General features: G+C 41.1%; 1 protein-coding gene across 1 annotated transcript; it reads right to left on the bottom strand.

The window, feature by feature from the left end:
- Nucleotides 1–1,455: 1,455 nt before the first annotated feature.
- dnajc12 (DnaJ (Hsp40) homolog, subfamily C, member 12) lies at nucleotides 1,456–25,794 on the bottom strand. Its single transcript, XM_073027214.1, has 5 exons — nucleotides 25,585–25,794; nucleotides 14,586–14,664; nucleotides 9,345–9,484; nucleotides 5,779–5,998; nucleotides 1,456–1,862 (listed from the first exon to the last, which is right to left on the bottom strand). Exons 1-5 carry the CDS (start codon nucleotides 25,660–25,662, stop codon nucleotides 1,768–1,770), a joined length of 612 nt encoding a protein of 203 aa, XP_072883315.1. The 5' UTR covers nucleotides 25,663–25,794; the 3' UTR covers nucleotides 1,456–1,767.
- Between the last annotated feature and the right edge of the window lie 25 nt (nucleotides 25,795–25,819).

Here is a 25,819-nt window from a genome sequence, read left to right as displayed (position 1 = left end):
TTCAGTACCTCCTTGTACAATTGGATCCTGGATTTTCTCACTTCCCGTCAGTTTGATTAGCAACAACATCTCCTCCATGATCTCCTTCAGCACAGATGCAACATGAGGCCGTGTGCTTAGTCCCCTGCTCTACTCGCTTTACACCCATGACTGTGTGGCTAAGTACAGCTCCAACACCATATTCAAGTTTGCTGATGACACCACTGTTGTGGGCTGAATCAAAGGTGGTGATGAATCAACATACAGGAGGGAGATTAAAAATTTGGCCGAATGGTGTCATAAGAATTCAATGTCAGCAAGACCAAGGAACTAGTTGTAGGCTTCAGGAGAGGGAAACCAGAGGTCCATGAGTCAGTCCTCAATGGAGAATCAGACATGGAGAAGGTTAGGAACTGGGAGTTACCACTTCAGAGGACCTGTCCTGGACCCAGCACATAAACATAATTGTGAAGAAAGCACAGCAGCACATCTACTTCCTTAGGAGCCTGCAGAGATACAGCATGACATCAAAAACTTTGACAAATTTCTATAGTGGAGAGTGTACTGACTGGCTGTATCACAACCTGGTGTGGAAACACCAATGCCTTTGAATGGAAAATCCTACAAAAGATAGTGGATTTGCTCAGTACATAATGGGTAAAGGCCCCCAACCATTGAGCACATCTACATGAAACAGTATCGTAGGAAAGCAGCATCCATCATCAGAGATCCCCACCACCAGGCCATGCTTTCTTCTTGCTGCTGCCATCAAGTTAGAAGGTAGAAGAACCTCAGGACTCGCATCACAAGGTTCAAGAACAGTTACTACCACTCAATCATTGGTCTCCTGAACAAAAGGGGCAACCACACTCACATGCCCATTCATTGAGATGTTCTCACAACAAATGATCACACTTTAGGGGCTCTTTATCTTGTTATTTTATGTTCTTGTTATTTATTGCTATTTATTTATATTTGCATTTGCACAGTTTGTTGTCTTCTGCACTCTAGTTGGTCTTTCATTGATCCTGTTATAGTCACTATTCTATAGATTTTCAGAGCATGCCCACAGGAAAATAAATCTCAGGGTTTTATGTGGTGACAAATATGTACTCTAATAATAAAAGTTACTTTGAACTTCAGATGGGCTACATGTCCTGTTTCTGTGCTGTAGTGCTCTATGACTCTATGGGCACAACTCAAAGGAGACATTAGATCAGGTGACTCAATGGCTGATCAGAGATTTTTAAGGAACATTCTAAAAAGGGACAGGGAACTTTAAGGAGTGAGTTCCAGATCTGCCAGTAGGCCAGCCTGCCAGTAATGGGCAAAGACCATGATGTTGGTTTTATAAGTATACACAGATTAGCTGAATCAAGCAAGTGGTGCCTTTAAGAGAATACTGCAGAAAGAGTTCAGTAAATACTGAATTCTAACATAATATAAATGATAATAATCACAATGAAAGACAATGGCTTTGAGTGAATTAAATATTTTAACTCCCATTTCAAAATTACACAGCAAGACCTCAAGGAATGAAGATCAGAGAATGCAGTTTGCATCTTACAAACACCTACATGAAACTGGTAGTCTGAGGAACAGTAACATTTAATTATATATATAAGAAATAAGTAAGACTATTTATAGAGACGCTCATCTCTAACTATTTCTCAGGTGAAATACACAACATATCACAAAATAAAACTTTCCACAGGACATTCAAAATACAAAGGATAAACTGATCTGACAAGAAATATTTTAGTAAAGTTGAGAATCCCTGGTGAAACTTCAAATTTCATAGTTCCTGAATTTCCTTAGTAATTCTGAGGGAGCATCGGCTGACCAGCGGAAATGATAGTGGCAGTCGCTGATGTTGAAAATTCCTAAAGGAAGAAAAAATTGAACAAGTTATAGGATCATAGAGCCTTACAGCATAAAAATGTGCTTTTCTTCTATACCAAACTTTTTGCCCACCTACAGTATGTTAATCCTATTTCCCTGTCTCCACATCCTTCTACACCCAACTATTCACTTTTCTGCCTAAATGTCTCTCAAACATCACAATTGTATCTAGTATTTGTTTCGAAATTGTAGCTCATCACCACCTTCAAGGACAATTACGTGTGGGCATCTCTTGAATGAATATAAAAAGTGTAAAGACAGTCATAAACACAAATAACTCAGTCACTTTAGAGATTGTATCATGTGAGGCTACTCTCCAACATTAGTGTCTAAAGTTCCAAGCTGTCTGGCTACATCTGTGGGCAAAGCCACAGTAAAACACTAAACAGACACTATAAGCTTATTGTTTAGTTTTAATTTCTGTTTTTAATTATAAGTTGTCCAGTCCTGATATCAAAACCATTGGTTGTTGAAACAATGACGGAGTAGAAGTGTAATTGTTAGTGTATCTTTCATTTGGTCACAAAAGAATTTTGTCATACCAGACAATCTTGAAAGGACAGCCTGGAGAAAGCATGTAAAGGATTACAAACACATTGCAACACACCAGAAAGGAACTGTTGACTGAGGCCCCTTCTTATAACCAGGAGCAGGGTCAATTAATTTAAAGCTTTCTCAACAGAACAAAAGAGAATTGTAGTTTCACACATTTAAAAGGACTCCACTACAAAGCAGATTATTTATGGGATCTTGGGAGTCCAGCCTAAAGGAACAACTACTACACTTGTCAGAATTGACTTTAGAAAAATGCTTATAGGCATGTAAGGCTCTTGAATTTCCCAGAGCAAGACTAGAACTACTGCACGAATCACAAGAAAAAGGCAGAATTGAGTAAGCACGGCTTAGATGGTCAAGTATAGTGGGGAGCAACATGATCAGTTGAAAATTTAAAAAAATTTCTCTTTACCACAGTAAGCATCCATATTGTGACAGAAAATCACTTTGGCAAACTCTGCAAGAGTAAAGCCGACTGTGGGCAGCACAATCCACAAGATGTGGTTGATTTTCACTCTGCAATGAGAATATCTGGGTACCAAACCATTGTCAATGGCTAGGGAGAATCTGTGCAAACAATCTCAGGAAGTTGATGGACAGGTCACAATTACTGATAATGTACATGAGCAATATACAATAATGACCCAGAGCAAAACAGACAAAGCAAAATGAACTCAAATGGTCAGGCAGTTCAAGGGAAATTAGGAAAGGTCCGGTCAAACAGTCTAAACCTGAAGTGTTGATTGTCCAATTCTTCCATAAATGCTGCATGATCTGTTGAGTTCTTCCAGTATTTTGTGTGTTACTCTAGGTTCCCAGTACCTACATATTCTTATGGCTCTAAAACGATTTAGCACTTCCAGAGCTGAGAGATCAAATGTCAGTCTGTTTTAAGTGCAGAAGTGTTTGGTACTTCCATAGAGGATTTCCCAAAGTTATATTTAATTCAGGAGGTTGAAATTTCAGTTTGGTCTAGCAACTGTCTCTGCACATCTGGTTATACTTGCACAGCTCTAAACAAGACCACTGACACACGGAAGTGACCTTACCAACTACCCTCAAATCAGTGGTCAAAAATTGCTTCTGGTCAGTTTTAAATCTCACTTGTGGGCAAACCCATTATACCTGCAGTGCATTGAGCCGCTCCCCAAAACAACCAGTTCCCAGACGCACTTTAGAATATTACCCAAACCTTCTAAAGGCTCTCTGCTGAAAGCCCTGCTCCTAACATTCCTCTCAAAGTTCAAAGATCAGCAAAACAAAAATTGTTCTGTCTAAGCTCTCAGTGAAGCTTCCCAGTTTCAAGCTTCAGCATTGAGCAAAACAGCTTGAATAACAAATTCAACCAACTAAACCTCAGAGACTACTATAGAACACATGAATGTCTAGATGAAGTGAAACCAAGAAGAGAACACAAAAGATGTATCAGGAGTTGGCCATTCAACCTATCAAACCTTCTCAACCATTCATCAGGAATGTGGCAGATCTTCTATCTCACCTCTGTTTACCTGGCCTACTTACATATCCCTTATATCCAGAAATGTACTCATGATAGATAGATAGATAGATAGATAGATAGATAGATAGATAGATACTTTATTCATCCCCATGGGGAAATTCAACTTTTTTTCCAATGTCCCATACACTTGTTGTAGCAAAACTAATAACATACAATACTTAACTCAGTAAAAAAAAATATGATATGCATCTAAATCACTATCTCAAAAAGCATTAATACTAGCTTTTAAAAAGTTCTTAAGTCCTGGCGGTTGAATTGTAAAGCCTAATGGCATTGGGGAGTATTGACCTCTTCATCCTGTCTGAGGAGCATTGCATCGATAGTAACCTGTCGCTGAAACTGCTTCTCTGTCTCTGGATGGTGCTATGTAGAGGATGTTCAGAGTTTTCCATAATTGACCGTAGCCTACTCAGCGCCCTTCGTTCAGCTACCGATGTTAAACCCTCCAGTACTTTGCCCACGACAGAGCCCGCCTTCCTTACCAGCTTATTAAGACGTGAGGCGTCCCTCTTCTTAATGCTGCCTCCCCAACACGCCACCACAAAGAAGAGGGCGCTCTCCACAACTGACCTATAGAACATCTTCAGCATCTCACTACAGACATTGAATGACGCCAACCTCATGCCACGTTTATATGAACTCAATGGCACAGCTTCCAGGGTTGAAAACTGCAAAGGCAGACTACCATGAAGAAATGCTTTCTTGTCTCAATCCCAACCAGACTATCCTTTATTCCACGCAGTGAGGCCTGGTTTAAGGCTCTTCAGCCTGGAGAAACATCCTCTTGCATCCAGCCTGGAAAGCCCTAAGAATTTAGGACGTTTTGATGAAACCTCCTCACATTCTTCAAAACTCTAGAGGATACAGTCCGAATCTCCTCAGTCTCTCTCAATATTGGGCTTCCAGCCAAGGATTTCAGCCCAAAACATTCCTCCAGCATTTTGTGCTACTGCATTAAATAATTTTTAATTAGTTTTCATCAGACATAGCAAAAGGTCACCCTGTGATTGTTGGTCCAATTTGTGAAACTCCCAAAGTCACTGTTTCTCCCAAACATGATAAAATTATCTCAAATGAACTGGCTATGCCAGCCTATTACTTCATGATTTTTTAATAGCTTCTATCCCAGTCTTTGAATTATTTCCTCATGTTGTATCCTTGAACCACATGTTCTGGGATTTCTGACTAATTTCCACAAGTAGATTTTAGAAATGGGATAGAACCAAGCATGCTTTAAAATGGGGATACTGCTGTTTAATAATGTCTTTAATGGTTTATTCAAAAGTTATTGAAAGACAGAAGAGTTTATAAACACGAGTTTCCACAGATTCTGGAAATCCAGAGCAACACACACAAAATGCTGGAGAAACTCTGCAGATCAGGCAACATCTTTGGAGACCCTCGGTCCAAAATATCAACTGTTTATTCCTCTTCATAGATGCTGCCTGATCTGCTGAGTTCCTCCAGCATTTTGTTTGTGCTACAGAGGAATACTTATTGTATTGTAATTAGCCATGGAGAGATATGGTTCAAAATATCTTAGGATAATGAGTAAAATGTTATTCAAAATTCAGATTATGATTGGGATGAATTTCATTATCTGAGAATAGTTTAGGATGTTCAGCTTCTAAAATACTTTCCCACAAATGATAAAGCTCCACTCTAAGAGACCTACACTTTTGTTTGGTAATGAGTATCCGAATGTTAGCAACAGTTATGTTAGCTGGCTGCATCACCATTAAGTTATTGATCATTTGACATTAATTGCACCTTCAGTAAATCTATATCTTTTCACTATGTAAAATTTATTTTCCTTTGCTTACGTGGAGAAGTGGGATCTTCGGCAAAATGTTGATCCTCATTTATCACTTCTGTCTCTTTGACTCCAGCTCCATCACTGTCAGCCTGTTGCACAGGAGAACTTCCATTCCAATCTTCCTCTGTAGATTGTCTTTGTTCCCCTGTCATGGTGGAGCCATCAGAATCTGCAGTAGGCGCTTCCAGCATTGGTTCTTTCTTACTTCTTACTGCCCAGTGCATTGTCTAGAAGATGCAATATATTGTATGAATACCTTTTCTATCTGTTAAGGACTGGTACTGTGAAAATATATCTGTATCCCTGAAGTATTTATGAATTTGTAACTTCTGTAAAATGTAGTGTGACAAAATGGAACCTATGAAATCCCAGAATGCTTTGCTGGTTTGGATAGAGGCTTAAAGGAAGCTGTGTGTGTTTTGTGACAAGAGATGTGTGTTTTATGGCGGGGGTGGAATGTTTTGACAACAGGGGTAAACAGGAAACAGTTTCTAAAGAACAAATGTCAGAACCAGATAAAGATGGAGATAACAGAGGAATGTTATGGAATGGAGTTAATTACTGTTCTCTGGAAAAAGTATATTTTGAGGTATAGGATTGAAGCTTTTTCCAGATGAAGTGTATGGAGTAGCTTCCCTTGCAAGTGAGTAAATGCGTCTATAATTTGATCCACTTTGAATTTATTGTAGTTTGTTTCTGTATACAAGAAGACCTAGCTGGACAGTATACGACAGTACCAAAGATATATAGAGTTTGGTTGAAATGTTTTGTCCAGACAATGTGTGGTATCTGCATCAATATAATAATTATCACTTTCCCAAGAGCTCATCAGCTATGGAAGCCACATGGCTTAGAACCCATTAGTTTTGGAATGGACCTGTTAAGGAATTCACCAAATAGGGATACCAGGGCTCACAAAAGCACAAACTTGATAGAGTTCCAGCTGCCACTCTTCAGTATTAGTACTGATATTTATAGAAATTGCCTGATACAGATCTCCACAGTACTCCCAAATGCAGATACAAGATGGTTTTTATTTCTATTAATAATTTCAGTCACAGTTGCAATTGAAACTAAAGATAAAGGTTATTCTTATTATCTTTAACATGCCCACTGGATGCGAAGCAGTCAAGCTGAGATCAAAAAAATCACCATGTATTAATTTTAAGCAGGCTTTACCTACTATAAACACTCCCCTTGGGATACTGAGATACAAAGTCTTGCAGTTGGGGAATGATTACAGGATACCTTTGACCAGGGCAACCTACATAATGATGCAAGTTACCATTTTGTTGCATGTATTTTTTGTATTTGGTCTAAGCATGTGGTGGCAATTTACAAATTGACAGAATAATCTCTGTTCAGCAACAGGAGAGAGCAGCTTGCATATTATACACAGCCAGCAAAAAGTCTCATGGTTTGGAAACATTTCCCAACATATTCAGTGATCCCAATGCGTCAGCATAAGGGCAACTTCTACACTTCATCACATCAAGCAACATTAAAACCCTGGGAGCCTTAATTCAATTTGCATTACAAATCTGATGTTTTTCACTAGTTCAAAAGAGCAAGATGCTTCAGATGCATTTTTGTGTCACATTCACAGTTACCATCACAACCACTATTTGCTCAGAAGGACAAACCTTTCCAGTGAAAATATATTCATTATGAATCATTAATGGCTACATGAGGGAATAAAATGTATTTTTTTCAAAGCTACTGGAGGCTATTACACTCACATAGTAAGAGGAAAGGTGAGTGATGGCTGGTAAGGCAGACTTTAAGAATGATTAGTCCTCAAACTTAAAAGTACTTTGATCCGGTATCAGAATCCACTGATCATTTCCCCATTGAGTGTTCCTGTCATAAGAGACTCCAGGCTGGTAATATTACATGGGAAAAACAGGCTTTAACTCTCTACAGGAGTGTTTAAGACAATGCATTTGTGCTCCTTATGCTTGCTCCTCCCTGACTTTCTGCAACCATATTATGCATTACTTACAATCAAACGTCAAGCTCTCTAAACTCCTACAGCCAAAGCAGCAACATCATTCAGCACTTCACACATATGTACCATGTCACTTCCGTCATTTTACAGGTGATCACTCTTAGCTGTGTCCACTCTGTACACATTTTCCCTTTCCCCACCTCAAAACAGAACAGCTAACAAATGTCACCAGGATCCTCAGCCAATCAGCTAAGTTGGAACAATAGTTAGATTTTATTCTTGCCTCCGTTTAGTTGCTTGCCCAAAATATTTCTGCCATGTTGGCTGGTGTCTTGGGTGACCAATTATATGAGACTGCAATGCGTACAGAATTCACTTTACCCCACCACCGCCCAGGAGTCCTAAAATGAACTACAGGTTCCTGGAAAGGACAGGGTCCCATTCAGTGTCTCCCAGCAGAGCAGCAAGGACCCGTTCCACTGGCACAAGGCATTCAGGAGGTAGCTGATTCAACAATTGGCTAGTCTTTCCTCTAATCCAACACCTTTCCAACCAGAACAGCCAATTAGATTAAATCCCAACCTCTGCTGTGGAGGTAGAATTTGTATTTTTCTCTCTCTCCCCCATATGTTTTGTCTAGGTCCTCTAGCTTCTTCTAGATTCCAAAGACCGGGGGGAGGTGAGGGGTGGTAGGTTAACTGATCAATAGAAAATATCCAGTGTGTAGGTGAGGGGTAGAATGTGGGGGGGGGGGGGGGGGGGGCAGTGTATCCATGGAAATTTGGGAAAGCTAGACTGGGTTCAAATAGTATTGGTATAAAACAAATGCATGATGGTTGGCACAGACTAGGTGGGCCAAAGGGCCTGTTTCTACGCTGTATCTTTTTTATGGCAATATGCTGTTGTAGTTAGTATTTTACAAATCCATATTCTTCCAGATTCCCAGATACGATTGACTCTTGAAAATAACAATACTCTGGGCTTTGGCACAAGTTGTAGATGCTGTTCATGCACAAACAGTCAGCACTTTACAAAGACCGATGTAGTTGTGACAGTATCTTGCTCCCATCCTGACTCATCCCACCCTATCCCCTCTTCTGCACCTGGTGTTAATGGAGAATATTACTTTTCATTATTCTTTAAACACAGCCTTCATGGAATTTATCAAGAATCTGGAGGCTGATATACAGAAAGGCACATGCATACACAGTACTGTACCTCATCTTGAAATAGTGAAAACACCAACATGTACAACATGTTTAAGGAGAATAAATGGTGGAAGACATGCACAGGTCAAATTGTTCTCACATGCCTGTATTCCAAAAAGACAATAGTTCCAAATAAAAAGAAAGAAATTGCATTTGTTCCTTCCAATGGCATCAATCTTATGGAAGTTGACAAGGGAATTGTCTATATGAGACTCTTGTACACTTTTAGGAATCGTAAAGGTCCATAAAACTGAAACAAGCAAGAGCATTTCTAAGCATAAATCAATGGATAATGGTAACCTTTAGTAGCAATATGGAGACGGTTCAAATCCCCAGATGCATTAAGTCTGGAGTCCACTGGAAGACAGTAAGTAGGTTTATTTCTCAGACAAAATGTGCAAATGAACCACTACCTACCATTTTGACAGCGTCACTTAGAGCCTCCCACTGACGAAATGGAATTGCAATCTTGCTGCGATACCAGTGGTCATAGCGAGCACGTCGGTCTTCATCGGTCAGGGTTTCTTTCGCTTGCTGCAGTTTCTGAAACTGCTCCACTGGATTTGCAGAAGTAAAACAGAGACTGGTTAATGATTCTGAAAACTCCTGCTCTCCACAACACTCCATCCAGGACTAGAGCTGCTCGCACGTCTGTTGTCCCCTGTGGCAGTGAGACTGCAGCCACAGGGTCAGGGGGCTGAGGTAGAGTTACTGAAGGCACCAGATAGGGATTTCACTTTAATTGGCTGAACATACAGGGGCAGGGGGGGTTATGCTAGAGTCGTACAGAGCAGAGCTGGAATTCTCTGTATGGTTCTGGATTTCTCATTACAGGAAGGATGTAATTGAAGGACGAAATGTCATCAAGGTTGGAGATTTTAATTATGAAGAAACATTGTCTATGCTGGGTTTGCCTCTTTAAATACAGTATAATGAATATTGCAGTCAGATTAAATTGAAGTGCAGAACACAATGAGAGGTCAAGATAGTGGCAGTCAAAAATATGAGGTGAAGATTTAATAATTGGTTGAAGCATGAGAAAATAATTGAAGGGAAAAAAATCATGTGACTGGTGGTGGGGTGTGGAACTGTTGATAGCCTGGTAAAGGATGAAGTAATCAGCAATGTTTAATAATACTTGGACTGGTGTAATGTGTCATCACCCACATGGCTACCAACCAAGAGCTGGGAAGTGGGTGGCCCTCATTTGCACAACACAGATACAGTGAGCTGACTGGCCTTGCACTGGATTCTAAAATTCTACAAATTGGACATTAAATGACAATGCAAGGAAACACTGTCACACAAAGAACTTTGAAAATCTGGAACACACGTTTACAAAGATCTGTCGCCAGTTCTTCAAAATTAAGTCCAGGGATGGGATATTTACAGGGGAACACATGGCTAAGTTTGTTGTTACAAAGAGAGTGGTTGATATCTGGATCACATTGTCACAGGTTGTGATAGAATCAGATACAAAACAACGTCATTCACTTAGAAAAGTTCTGAATAATCAGACAAGGTGATCTTGTGGAAGAAAGATCATGTTTGACCAATCTATTGAAATGTTTTGAAGACAAAATTCTAAGGATAAAGGTGATTCAGAAGACATGCTATACCTAAAATTTCAATTTGGCACTTCATCCTGGCCATGCTCTCTTCTCACTGCTACCAGCAGGAGGTTCAGGAGCTTTAGATCCCACGCTCCAGGTTCAGGAACAGTTAATACCCTTCAATTATCTGAACTAGTGTGGATAACTTCACTCACCACAATACTGAAATGACTCCACATCCTATGGAATCACCTACAAGGGTCTACAACTCATGTGCTCAGTATTATTTAATTGCTTTTTCATTATTATTTGCATGATTTCTCTTCTTTTGCACATTGGCTGTTTGTCTCTCAATGTTAATTATAGTTTTTCCATAAACTCTATTGCTTTGAGTTGTAAGAAATTGAATCTCAAGGTAGTGAAGTATGTACTTTGATAGCAATTTTTCTTTGAACTTTGTTAAGCTACTGCATCAAAGTTTACATTGAAAAATGCAATCTTGTGGTAGAGGAGAAAAATAAAGATAAGATTGGCTGGCTAATAGAGAAGAAAAATAGGCAAAATGGTGCTTCTGATTGGTGAAATGTAATGACTAGTGTACCACAGTGATTGATACTGCCGCAGCTTTTTATGATTTATGTAAATGAATTGGATGAAAACACTGAAGAATTGATTACCATACTAGCTTGCCAGAGAGAGGTAGAAAGTTGTGGAAAGGATAAAATTTAAAATGATAGGGTTAAGTGAGTGGTGAAAGATCCAGCACATGGAGTACCTTTTCACCGGGGGGGGGGGGGGGGGGAAACAGGGAAAGAGTTTATCTAAATGGGAAGAGATTGCAACCTCCAAGATACTGGAGATACTGGGTGCACAAGTTTGTTATTCACAACAGTATAGGAGGTGTAGCAGGTAATTAGGAAAGCTGACAGAATGTTATTGTTCGTTCATAGATGAATTGAGTATAAAAGTAGGGAAGATGTGTTTGAGTTCCATTGGCAAGAGCACCTGTAGAATATTGTAAACAGTACCGGTCTTCTTATAAAACTCATGGAAGTTTACTACTGCATTGGAAGCATTTCAGAGGTTTATTAACTAATACGTGAAATTAACAGGTTGCTTAATGAGGAAAGGATGGTCACGTTGAGACCAGAAGAATGAAAGGGAACACAATATCTTCAGGTGTCTTGAAAGATTAAATATGGACAAGAATATGCTTCCTCTTGTGGGAGCCCGTAGAACATGCTGGTCACTTTAAAAATACAGAGTCATATATTTAAGACAATGAGACAAAACATTCTTTTGGGGGGGGTCTTGAGTCTTTGAAAGTGGAGTTTTCAACATTTTTAATTTAGGTAGGCATATATTTGATAAGCAAGGGATTGGAAAGATGCCATGGGCAAACAGGAAATGAGAGGTCAAGGATAGAACTGGGTCAACCAAGACTTTTTTTTAAAAAACTTTTGGGATCTGGTCTCTCACACACAGCCAGCTTTCACTGCTCTTGAGACGATGGTGTTGACATACTGTACTTCTTCTGATGAAGTTACTCCCAAAGTTTTCGAAGAGAGAATTCCAGGATTTAGACCTAATGATGAAGGACAGGTGATACATTTCCATTTTGGAATGGTGTCTTCTTAGTGGGGAACGTACAGGTGATGGTGCTCCCAAACACCTACTACCTTTGTCCTTTTTGGGAGGCAGAGGCTTCTGATATTGGAGGTCAGTCAGAGTTCTGGTGGCATAGAACTGCCACACGTGTTTTAGACGGTTCAGTGTTTAAGGTGGTTGACAGGGTGCAAACTAAGCACTGTGCTTTGTCCTTTTTAGAAGGCTGTGACCTGAGGGGGCAAGCAACCCACTCTTGCTCCCACTGACTTCAAATATAAGAGCACTCTAAATCTCTTCAATAACAAGACCTATCAAATGCACAATAAAATGAAATGCCTGCTATCCAAGGATGGGATTTGAACTGACAACTCTTGATGCCAGGTCAAACATGGGAATTGATGGTACAGACGTACTTCAGCAGTGATTTCAAGAAATCGCTGCATCAGGCTGAAGTTGTCCCAGACAAACAAATCCTGAAACAGTAAAATTGTTGTAACATTATTCAACAGTACATTTGATACATCTGCCCACATGCATTGACAGTAATATTTATACTCATTCATTATATTCATAGTATTTAGCAGTACAAAATAGTCAAATGAAAACCACCTCCGCTATAGATCCATGCTCTTGTATTATCTGTATGGCAAGTCAATTTGGTCCAATTTGTATAGGTACAATTTAGAATACTAAAGTGGACAAGCTTGTTTTATTTTCCAGAATGAATAAGGAGTATCTCTGTGACAGGAATTAAATCAATCATCTCTCAAAGCTATATAAAAGCTAACAAAAACAAATGGAAATACACATACTACCTGTGGCAACAGAGAGGATTATTTCCATCACTTAGATTGAGAGATATTTACTTAATGAATATACCACTGCATCATCCATCACAGCATCACTGAAATGCTGATGAGAAGCTGTTTATCTAGGCTATTTTCCTTCCTATTGAAGCTCTTTGAGGGGCAAGGACAAAGAAAATATATTTATGGAAAGCTTGAATTACTGTACCCTAATTTAATATAACACACAGTCCATCAGGTTCAAATATACAGCACGGCTCATAATCTCCATGACTCATGCACCCATGATGTGGACAAACAGATAAACAATCACTCATGACAATCTTCAATATCGCATTATGCTTTAGAGGTTCTTGCCTACACTTGTATCTTTTTCATAAAGATGGATAAGCTTCTGTTCCTTTCACTATATTAGCTTATACTCATTTTGTATTTTTCAAACACTTCTTTCTACAGAATCACAAAATAGTTACAGTAAAAGTGAAGTAATTTAGCTGTCAAATCTGTACTGGCTTAAAGAGCAATGTAGTACCACCTCACTGTCCTCTTTCCACAACCTTGCACATTCTTTTCTTTGTATACCTAACCTTTCTGAAAGCTACAATTGAATTTACCAGCTAAACACCCACTGTATAAAAAAATCTTTTCCTTTTGCCATTTATGTTAAATCAACGTTGCCTAGTTCACAACTTTTCGGCCAATTTGAACAACTTTTCTCTGTCTGGATCCTTCATGATTTTAAATATCAGAATTGGACCTCCTTGTAACCAAGAAAACACAAACCAAGAAATCTCAGTTTCTCTAGACTATTCATATAACTAGTGTCCTCCATTGCTGGATTCTTTTTGCCAAATCTCTTTTGCAGGTTGGATCGGAAGCAGAAAATGGTGAAGTCCAATAACTGATAGAGGTTTATAATATTAGGAGAGGCATGGATAGAGTAGACTGGGAGAATCTTTTTCCCAGGGTGGAAATGTCTAATACCAGAGGGCATGCATTTAAGGTGAGAGGGGGTAAGTTTAAAGAGAATGTGAGGAGTTAGCTTTTACCTCAGAGAGTGGTGGATATCTGGAGTGTGCTGCCTGGTATGGTGGTAGAGGCAAATACATTAGAGGCTTTTAAAAGACATTTAGGAAAATGAATATGAAGATAGAGGGATATGGACATTGTGTAGTTCTGAGGGATTAGCTTTGGGGGGGGTGGTTTTGATTTACTTTTTAGCTGGTTCGATAAATTGTGGGCCAAAGGTTCTGTTCCTGTGTACTGTTCAAAGGTATCAAAGGTACATTTAATGTCAGAGAAATGTATACAATATGTATCTTTTTTCATCGCAACTATCCACGAAAACAGAGGAGTGCCCACAAAGAATGAATGAGTTAAATGTTCGAGCTCCACAGCATCCACCACCCCCCCCCCAGCTATCCCCTCCCATGCGTAAGCAGCAGCAAAGCAACTGTTCTACGTTCTAACTCACTATTCATAAAAGAGGAGGCGGAAGTGTGCAAGTACAAAAGTTCAAAGGAACCTCTGGGATTTGGGAGACTTCAGCTTGGAGCATCCTGACTATATCTCAGTCTGCACTGATTCACCCAGCACATCATCTAGATTTATCCAACTAAATAAATCACTTTGCTGGAGCAAAGTGCCATCAGACGTTCAGTGGGCACAGTTTAATCTTAATACAGCCTTACCTGCTTTTGGATTATCTGGATGTTTGTCAGGATGGCAGCTCAGGGCCTTGGCTTTAAATTCTGCCAAAATTTGCTCTGTCTGACAAAATAAATATTAAATCATTCACAACTTCAGATAAAAAGATAAACCTTAAGTCACTAATGTCATCAGAACAACACTGGTAAACTTATCAGACAGCATTTCCTTTTACGTATTTATTGCCTCTATTGGTTAGTTTATTTTGCAGCCAGGGAAGTGAATGCTTGACATGATGTAATACATTTGCCAAGGCAACAGCTGATGCTCAGTCCTCTGCACGTACAGTAGTAAATATTGCAAACTGCGTCACATTCTCAGTGTGAGATATTAATTTGTGTTTTAATGACACCAATCTGATACAGAATGCTCTGACTCATTACAATGCAATACAGGAAGAATGATGTTTAAATATATCAGTCTAAACCTGTATGCAAAATACAATGCACACTTCTGACACATCCGTTGCATTAGAATCTCCAATTTTAAAGAAAGTGCCAAGTCAAAGCAAACCTTCTAAACTTAAGAATATAACTTGACTTGTACTTAGGTTTTGAAACCCTTGAAATAGCACAGAATGCTAACCTAGACATTTCCCGGTGCTGCCTGTAAGGAGTTTGTATGTCCTCCCCGTGACCGTGCGGGCTTCCTCTGGCCTCCCACAGTCCAAAGACGTACCAGTTGGTAGGTTAATTGGTCACTGTGAATTGTCCCGTGATTAGGCTAGGGTTAAATTGGGGGATTGCATCATAATGTATTAGCTCTTGTAATTACACAAGAGCTGATACGTTATGATGCAGTCGACATACAAGGTCCTCGTTAGATACTTGTTTGGTTTCTTTTCTCGGTCCTTTCTCTTATCTTGCTCCAGTGTCTGTTAACGTCAGCCATTTCCTGGGAGCACATACCATCCTGTGGAACAGTACCTCACATGTACGTACATTATCAAGAGGGTACTTCCATTGAGAACGTTTTATGAGATTGTTTCAATAAACAATTGAAAATTCCCAGAATGTGGATATTACTGACAAAACCAATATTGATTGTCAATATCCAATTTTGCTTCTACAAAGATGGTGGTGAACTGCCTTCTCAAACAACAGCAGCTTGCAGGATGAAGTTAGACAGACAATTCCAGAAGTGGAGGGAAGTTATCACTGATACACATCAATCAGGATGTCGTGTGATTTCCTGCCGTCATGTTCCTAGGCAGTAACGGTTGCAAGTTTGGAGTGTGATGTAGAAAAATCTTTGGCAAATTACTGCAGTGTAATTCGTAGATGGCACACGTGCCAACCTGAGTGTGCCAGTCCGAACGTGAATGGATGTTCTTTATGGGTTGCAAAGCAGGTGTGAAATTGCATTTATTTATTTATTTAGACAGAGCACGGAATAGCCCCGTCTGGCCCTTTGAGCTGTACCACCCAGCAATACACAAATTTAATCCTAGCCTAATCACAGGGCAATTTACAATGCCAGTTAACCTTCCAACTGATCCATCTTTGGACTGTGACAGGAAATCAGAGCACCCAGAGGAAACCCACATGGTCATGGGGAGAATGTAGAAACTCTTCACGTGCAGTGGCGGGAATTGAACCCAGGTTGCCTGTACAGTAAAGCGCTGTGCTAAGCACTATGCTACCGTGCTCCCCACATTAGGGAGAGAGAAGACAAGTCAGAATTCACAGCCTCCGAATTGTCCTTGTAGTCCTGGTTCTGTAAACATAGAACGTAGAACACTACAGCACAATACAGGCCCGTCAGCCCATGATATTTTGCTGACATTTTAACCTACTCCAAGATCAATATAACCCTTCCCTCCCACACAGCCCTCCAATTTTCTTTCATCCGTGTGCTATCCAGGAGTCTCTTAAATGTCCCTAATGTCCTCTACCACCATCCCCAACATGTGTTCTGTGCACTAACTACTCTGTAAAAATACCTACCTCTGACATCCACTTATACTTTCCTCCAATCAAATTCAAACTATGCTCTCTCTTATCAGACACTACTATCCTGGGAAAAGGTGCTGGCTGTCCATTGTATCTATGCCTCTTAGCATCTTATGTGCTGTGCTCTTCATGCTGGATGTTGGAGAACTGAGACACCCAGTGTCTCCCGGGAAGCTACATCTGCATGAAGTGCATCCAGCTGCAGCTCCTTGAAGACCGTGTTAGGGATCTGGAGCAGCAACTGGATGACCTTCGACTTGTATGGGAGAGTGAAGATATAATTAATCAGAGTTACAGGGAAGTAGTCACCCCGAAGTTGTAGGAAGCTAGTATCTGGGTGACCGTCAGGAGAAATGGAAATAGGCAGTGAGAGCAGAACACCCCTGTGGCCATTCCCCTCAAAAACAAGTATCACCGCTTTGGATACTTTTGTGGGAGATGATGTCCCGGGACAATGCCACGGCAACCGGCTTACAGGCACTGAGCATAGGTCCGTGGTGCAGAGGGAAAGAGAGAGAAGAAGGGAGCGATAGCCATAGGGGACTCGATAGTGAGAGAAACAGACAGGAAACTTTGTGGACATGAACGGGACACCCGGATGGTATGTAGCCTCCCAGGTGCCAGGGTCAGGGATGTCTCAGATCGCGTCCACAACATTTTGGAGAAGAAGGGGGAGCAGCCAGATGTCTTGGTACCAATGACATAGGAAAGAAAAGCAATGAGGTCCTGAAAAAAGAATTTGGAGAGCTAGGTCGAAAGCTGAGAAACAGAACCTCCCAGGTAGTAATTTCTGGATTGCTGCCTGTGCCACACGCCAGTGAGGGTAGAAACAGGATGATCTGGCGGATAAGTGCGTGGCTGAGAAGTTGGTGCCTGAAGCTCTTTGATAATTGGGATATCTTTTGGGAGAGGTACGAGCTGTTCAAAAGTGACGGGTTGCACCTGAACCCGAGGGGGACCAATATTCTCGCAGGTAGGTTTGTTAGAGCTGTTGGGGAGGGTTTAAACTAACTTGGCAGGGGGTTGGGAACCGGAGTGAAGGGACACAGGAAAGGACGGATGGTAAAAAAGTAAAGATAGCATGCAGTCAGATTGTCAGGAAGGACAGGCAGTTGATGGGACTTAGTTGCAGCCAACAGGCTGAGTATCAAATCATTAGGGATGCAGAGTCAGAAAGGATAGCAAACACAGTACTCAAGGTGTTAAATCTAAATGCACATAGTATAAGAAATAAGGTGGATGATCTTGTTGCAATATTACAGATTGCCAGGTATGATGTTGTGGCCATCACTGAATCGTGGCTGAAGGATGGTAGAAATTGGGAACTGAATGTCCAAGGTTACACATTATATCGGAAGGATAGAAAGGTAGGCAGAAGGGGTGGTGTGGCTCTGCTGGTAAAGAATAGTATCAAATCTGTAGAAAGATGTGACATAGAATTGGAAGATGGTTAATCCTTGTGGGTTGAGTTAAGAAACTGCAAGGGTAAAAGGACATTGACGGCAGTTATATACAGGCATCCCAGCAGTGGCTGGGAGGCGGACCACAGGTTACTACAGGAAATAGAAAAGGTGAGTCAAAAGGGCAATGTTATGGTAGTTATGGGAGATTTTAACATGCAGGTCGATTGGGGAAAATCAGGTTGGTAATGGATCTCAAGAGAGTGCGTTTGTTAAATGCCTAAGAGTTGGCTTTTCAGAGCAGTTTGTCGTTGAGCCTAATAGGAGATCAGCTATACTGGATTGGGTGTTATATACTGAACCAGAGGAGATTAGGGAGCTTAAGGTAAAAGGACCCTTAGGAACCAGTGATCACAATATGATTGTGTTCAGCTTAAAATTTGAGAGGGAGAAAGTAAAGTCTGATGTAGCAGTATTTCAGTGGAGTAAGGGAAATTTCAGTGGTATGAGAGAGGAGTTGGCCAAAGTAAATTGGAAGGAGATGCTGGCAGGGATGACAGCAGAGCAGCAATGGTGTGCGTTTCTGGGGAAAATGAGGAAGGTGCGGGACATGTATTCCAAAAATGAAGAGATACTCAAATGGTAAAATAGTATAACCGTGACTGACAAGGGAAGTCAAAGCTATTGCAAAGGCAAAAGAAAGGGCATACAACAATGCAAAAACTAGTAGGAAGATAGAGGATTGGGAAGTTTTTAAAAACCTACAGAGAGCAACTAAAAAAATCATTGGAAGGGAAAAGATGAAATATGAAAGCAAGCTAGCAAATAATATAAAGTGGATAGTAAAAGTTTTTTCAAGTATGTTAAAAATAAAAGAGAAATGAAAATAGATATACTGTAGATCCGCTAGATTAGAAAATGAGCCAGGAGAAATAATAACAGGGGACAAGAAGATGGCTGATGAACTAAATGAAGGTGCCACACATGAGGCTGCTTACCAAGTTAAGAGCCTATGGTATTACAGGAAAGTTACTGATGGTTAGAGCATTGGCTGATTGGTAGGAGGCAGTGAGTGAGAACAAAAGGGTCCTTTACTGGTTGGCTGCCAGTGACTAGTGGTGTTCCGCAGGGGTCGGTGTTGGCACCATTTCTTTTTATGCTGTAAATAAATGATTTAGATGATGGAATAGATGGCTTTGTTGCCAAGTTTGCAGATGATACAAAGGTTGGTGGAGGGGCAGGTAGTGTTGAGGAAACAGGTAGATGCAGAAGAACTTAGACAGATTGGGAGAATGGGCAAGATAGTTGCAAATGAAATACAATTTGGAAAATGCATGGTCATGCACTTCGGTAGTAGAAATAAATACGCAAATTATTTTCTAAATGGGGAGAAAACCCAGGAATCTGAGATGCAAAGGGACTTGGGAGTCCTTTTGCAGAACACCCTGAAGGTCAACTTGCAGGTTGAGTCAATGGTGAGGAAGGCAAATGCCACGTTAGCATTCATTTCAAGAGGTCTAGAATACAAGAGCAAGGATGTGATGCTGAAGCTTTATAAGGCACTGGTAAGACCTCACCTTGAGTATTGTGAACAGTTTTGGGCCCCTAATCTTAGAAGAGATGTGTTGGAATTGGAGAAGGGTCAGAGGAGGTTTCCAGGAATGAAAGGGTTATTATATAAGGAACATTTGATAGCTCTGGGTCTGTACTCTCTGAAGTTCAGAAGGATGAGGGGGAATTTCATTGAAACTTTTCAAAGTTGAAAGACCTAGACAGAGTAGATGTGGAGAGTCATGATGGGAGAGCACAGCCTCAGGATAAAGGGGTGCCCTTTCAACACAGAGATGCGGTTAAATTTCTCTAGCCAAAAGGTGGTGAATTTGTGGAATTTGTTGCCACATGCAGCTGTGGATTCCAGGTCGTTGGGTGTATTTAAGGCAGAGATTGATAGGTTCTCGATTAGACATGGCATCAAAGGTTATGGGGAGAAGGCCGGGAACTGGGGTTGAGGAGAAAGAAAAAAAGGATCAGCCATGATTGAATGGCCGAGCAGAATTGATGGGCCAGATGGCCTAATTCTGCTCCTATGTCTTATGGTCTTATGCACCTCCATCAAGTCACCATCCAGTTCTATCAGGTCAATCCTAAAGTTTGACCACCCCCAAGATGTTAATGAATGTCAAGGAAGCTGATCAGATTTATTTTATGTTCAATAAAGTCAGGTAACAGAGAAGAGTTCCCACAGATTCTATAGGCTCCTGCTTTACCTGTGGTTATTGTTGCATTGTCACATACAGCGTCGTTCTTCTTTGTACCACATCTGTAAAGAGTTCTGAAGCTGAGGGGTTCTGACAAAACTCAAACTGAGCATCTGTGATCACATCATTTTTGAGTAAGTGCTATTTATTATACTGTTGATCGTGTTGTCTTTGCTGATAATAGGATATGACACAATTGGCCAGTTTGGATTTGTGTTCCTGCTGTGGACATCATGTAATCAAGTGTACACAATAGATTCTTGATAATAAATGATCCAAGTAAATTAGACAACAAATTACATGCTTTTGTAAACTTTTCAGTCCTGAAATCCTCCAAGGTCTCTATATTCCACTAATGGTTGTACATCTCATCTCTTTTCTCCCAAGTACTAGGAATTGTTCTCTTTTTTCAGCCACCTTGTTCACAAAGCATGGAATTCCTTCCCTACAGTTTTCTGATTATTTTCCTTTCAGATATACCTCTCTAACAGAATTTTGCACCATCTGCCAAATTGTACTCTTCTTGAGATTGGCCTCTCTCGCTATCTAAATACGTGTTTATAAGAAGTGTCTTGAAATGTTGAACTAGTTTAAAGATAAGGCCACACACCATAAGGCATAGGGGCTCCCCTTTAGAGCAGAGATAAGGAGGAATTTCTTTAGCCAATGGGTGGTGAATCTGTGGAATTCATTCCTAAAGCTGGCTCTATATCTTGTGGTGTGTGGACTTACCTTTAAACTAATTCAACAGCTCAAGGCACTTCTTGTAAATACATATTTATAGGGACAGAATTAGGCCATTCAACCCATTGAGTCTGCTGTTATTCAATCCTGATTTATTTTCCCTCTCAACTACATTCTTCTGCCTTATCCCTGTAACCATAGACACCCTTACTAATCAAGAACCTATCAACTTTCACTTTAAATACAGTATACCCAATGACTTGGCCTCCACAGCCAGCTTTAGCAATTAATTCCACAGATTCACCCATCCATTGGCTAAAGAAATTCCTCCTTATCTCTGTTTAAAGGGGAGTCCTTCTATTCCGAAGCTGTGCCCACTGGTCCTAGACTCCCTCACTATTAGGAACACCTCAACATCTACTCTATCGAGGCCTTTCAATATTCGATAGGTTTCAATGAGATTTCCTCTTACTCTTCTAAACTTCAGTGAAAACGGGCCCAGAGCAATCAAATAATCCTCGTATAAACCCTTTCATTCCAGGGATAATTCTTGTGAACCTCCTCTGAACTTTCTCCAATGCCAGCATGTCCTTTCTTAGATACGGGGCCCTGAACTGCTCACAATAATATGGTCTGACCAATTCCTTATAAAGCCTGATCTTTCTGCATGCAGGCATAGTTTACTTCATTTGTTGAGAAGTTACCAATGGAATTAAACACTCTTCAATCTGTGAATACCATGAATTCTGACCTTATCATGGCGGAGTTTGTGGTGAGCATGGGGGGAAGAGGTCATGAAGCAGTCGCAGAAGGTTAGACTTAACACACTGAGGAACTTGAAGGATATCTCAACACTACAAACATCTTAACCTATGCCTGGTGTGACTCCATCCACTGGAGTGTTTTACTTTGAAATACATATTGGGCTGCTCAGTGACAGAATCAGTTAAACACTGCTGTGATGTCAAGGCCAGTCACTTGCACCTCATATCTGTAAAAATAGGGGACAAGCTCTCCTCTACAATCACTCTGAGCACCGGTGCCCCACAAGGCAGTGTACTCATCCCCCTGCTGTACTCACTGTACACCCATGATTGTGTAACCGAGTTTCCATCGAACTCAATATATAAGTTTGCAGATGACACCACAATTGTAGGCCGTATCTTGGGTAATGATGAGTCTGAGTACGGAGGGGAAATTAAGAACCTGGTGGCATGATGCAAAGACAATAACCTATCCCTCAACGTCAGCAAGATGAAGGAATTGGTTGTTGACTTCAGAAGGAGTAGCGGACCACACGACCCCATCTACATCGGTGGTGCGTAGGTGGAACAGGTCAACAGCTTTAAGTTCCTCGGGGTGAATATCACAAATGATCTGATTTGGTCTAACCAAGCAGAGTCCACTGCCAAGAAGGCCCACCAGCACCTTTACTTCCTGAGAAAGCTGAAGAAATTTGGCCTGTCCCCTAAAACCCTCACTAATTTTTATAGATGCACCGTAGAAAGCATTCTTCTAGGGTGCATCACAGCCTGGTATGGAAGTTGTCCTGTCCAAGACCGGAAGAAGCTGCAGAAGATCATGAACATAGCCCAACACATCACACAAACCAATCTTCCATCCTTGGACTCACTTTACACCGCATGCTGTCGGAGTAGTGCTGCCAGGATAATCAAGGACATGACCCACCCAGCCAACACACTTTTTATCCCCCTTCCCTCCAGAAGAAGGTTCAGGAGCATGAAGATTCATACGGACAGATTTGAGAACAGCCTCTTTCCAACTGTGATAAGACTGCTGAACAAATCCTGACCCGGATCTGGGCCATACCTTCCAAATATCCGGAGCTGACTTGCACTACCTTACTTTCCCTTTTCTATTTTCTAATTATGATTTATAATTTAAATTTTTATTATATTTACTTCGATTTGTACTCCAGAGAGCGCGAAGCACAGAATCAAATATCGCTGTGATGATTGAACACTCTAGTATCAAGTGTTTGGTGAGAATAAAAGTAAAGTATATCTGGGATTCAGCTGGACGGAAGCTGTGATGAGGTTCAGAGCCAAGTGGTCATGCTGAAGTCAAAATTCGGAAATAGTGCAAGTTATTAGTAAGTACCATTCCATCACAGTTGATAACACCCTTCATCCCTTTGCTAAATATTGCAGACATACCAATGAGGCAGTAATTAGCTAGATTCTATTTATCCTTTATTTTGAACAAGACATACCTGGGCAAATTCCAATTTACTGAATAAGATTCTAGCTAGGCTGGAGGTAAATTCATTCTAGAGTGTGACTCTTTAGTACTGGGATACTGTTTGGCACAGTAACAACGTTGTCTCAACTTTGCGATATCGTATTGAATGAATCACATTGGCTCTGATTAAAACTTTCCAGGAGGATGCAGAGATGGATTATCTTCTCAGCACTTCTGCCTGAATGTATATGATTGCAATATTGCTGATCTATGGTTGGAAGATTGATTTCCTGTTCAGTGGCATGCCATTAGTTAATCAAACTAATTAAAGCATTAGTTAATCAAGCCGGGACTTCAGCTTCAGGTATTTTGGCTGGCTCTTTTCCTGGCATGCAGTTCTGCAATCCTCATTGAATCAGAATGGATCCCAATCTTGATTTTAACAGTAGAATGAGGGACATGCTGAACTATGGAGGTCACACATTATGGTGACAATTTCTGCTGAAGATGTTTGTAAACAGTGCCTCACTTGAGCTGCCAGATCTCTTCCAAATTTATCCCATTCAAACCTTAGACTTCAGTGCTACATAACAAGGAGTGTGTCCCTAGCATGAGGACAAGTCTCTAAAGGCTTTCTCTCAAAGATTAACTTTTTTACATTTCTGTTTAAAGATACAGGCTCACACTGCCCAATTACACCCATGTGACCAATTAACCTACAATCCCATATGACTTTGGAAAGTGGGAGGAACCCCACGCAGACACTGGGAGAACGTATGGCTTCCTTACAGACAACAGTGGGAACTGAACCCAGGTCACTGGCACTCTAATGGCGTCACACTAACCACTGCACTACCATACCACCCTAACCTCATGGTTCAGCATATCCCTCATTCTACTGACACAAATCAAGACTAGGGATTCAATGGGGAATCTCTTCCTGATCAACTAAACAGCATGCCATTGAACAGCAAAGCAATCTTCCAACTTTAAATCAAGAGGAGGAGATTTCAAAAATATTTTGTGACAGTCACTTCTATCAATGCTATCAAGGAGAAAAGGTTCCAGCTGAGAATAAGGACAATTATGTTTATCCCTCTTGCTGTTCACTCACTTTTGGTGGAGGTCCAATGTAGTAAGAGCGACATTGAACTCACTAACCTACATTTAAATCTATAATGTTACACATCATATACATGTAATTTGCCTGAGCCCACATTAAGGTTCACATTAGGTTACAAATGTGCTATATGGGACAGGTGTACACTGACACACAATTACAATACTGTACATTCCACATCGTTCAAAGATCCATAATGACCCACCAAACAACTTGGCAAAATCCTCCTTTGGAGTCTGATATCTAAACTGGGAAATGCTGTTCCATAGACTGGACATTCAGAATCATATTATACAGACCACAGCAGGACACCGCCACCGCAGATGCCAGGTCACTGTCCAAACGCAGGAGGGAGAAGCCCTTGGGAGTCCTCAAAGTTGATTCCCGGCTCAAAGGTGGGCAAAGAAGCTTCCTCCTGCTACCTCCACTTAGCTGATGAATCAATGCTCCTCTATTTGAATCGCACTTAGAATAGCATTGGGTCACCATTTACCAGGAATGCAACTGGAGGCTAATAAATACTGTGGCTAGACCAACTGGTCAGATGCAAGGTATCCCGTGGTGATTAACTCCTTTCCTAACACCCACAAGATCAGCCCACAATCTACAATCACAAGTCAGGGACACGTGGGAATAATCTCTCCTGTGTGGGTGAGTGAAACTCCAATAGTTCCCTAGAAACTCAACACTATTCGGGACAAAACAACTGGCGTGACTGGCACCCCATCTTCCCCCACTAAACATTCACTCCCTCTACCACCACCCAGAAAAATGCAATGCAGTTCCCCAAGTCTGCAAACTCGACCACAAAGAACAAGGGTAGCGGGTGTACGAGAAAAAAGTCCCCGTCCAAATCGCAGGCCATCAAGGTGTGGAATACAGTATGTCACCGGTCCTTCATTGTCACTGGGTCGAAATCCTGGAATTCCTTCCCAGTGCCACTGGGGAAGGGGTCTTCAGCAAAACGATTGCAACAATTCAGGAAGGTTGTTCACCAGCACCTTCCGAAGATAATTACTGTTGGGCAATAAATGTTAAACCTCGCCTGGGACATCCCACCTCAGTATATATTAACCCGCATTGTGATTGATGCCTGTTGTCTCACTTTTGGTGGACGCCCACCCTTCAATGAGATATGGACTGGCATATTGTAAAGTGCTGGCCCGCAGTATAATCAAATGCAGGGAATCCTGCACAGAGATGCCCGCTGGACAGCTACTCAGAGACAAACTGGACTGCACTAGGAAACAGTTAGGTCTCTGTACCCGTCACAACACCACCCCTGCCCCCACTAGGAGTTACACTTGTCAGCCTAAGGATTCTAACCCATTAAATGCCGTAAAGGACTTAGAGTGGATTTCTCTCACCGTGGACAGTTCATCGCACCCGAGCAGCTGGTAATAGTCGTCTTCCTCCTCGGTTGTGAAATTCAGCATCGCGTCCATCCGTGGAGCCTGTACCTGACTCTAACTCTGACTCTGGCACTAGTCCTGCTCCAGCTAATTCAGAGCCAGGCTGCGCAGCGGCCGTTTATAAAGAGCAGCCGATCCACTCGGAGCGGATGTGCCGCCCACCTGCCACGTTCCGGGCGATGACATACGC

This window comes from Hemitrygon akajei, chromosome 23, assembly GCF_048418815.1.
Source record: "Hemitrygon akajei chromosome 23, sHemAka1.3, whole genome shotgun sequence".
Taxonomy (NCBI): Eukaryota; Metazoa; Chordata; class Chondrichthyes; order Myliobatiformes; family Dasyatidae; genus Hemitrygon; species Hemitrygon akajei.
The sequence above is the reverse complement of the archived record's forward strand: the minus strand, read 5'-3'. Positions and strand labels throughout refer to the sequence as shown.

What these genes read in the sequence shown, in the direction of transcription:
- dnajc12 (XM_073027214.1), bottom strand. Translation starts at nt 25,662, where the DNA reads ATGGACGCGATGCTGAATTTCACAACCGAGGAGGAAGACGACTATTAC. An exon ending in TCCAGATAATCCAAAAGCAG is followed by an intron (nt 9,485 to 14,585) that starts GTAAGGCTGTAT and finishes CTGCAAATCCAG; the next exon opens with TGGAGCAGTTTCAGAAACTG. An exon ending in CGAAGATCCCACTTCTCCAC is followed by an intron (nt 1,863 to 5,778) that starts GTAAGCAAAGGA and finishes TTCTTCCTTTAG; the next exon opens with GAATTTTCAACATCAGCGAC.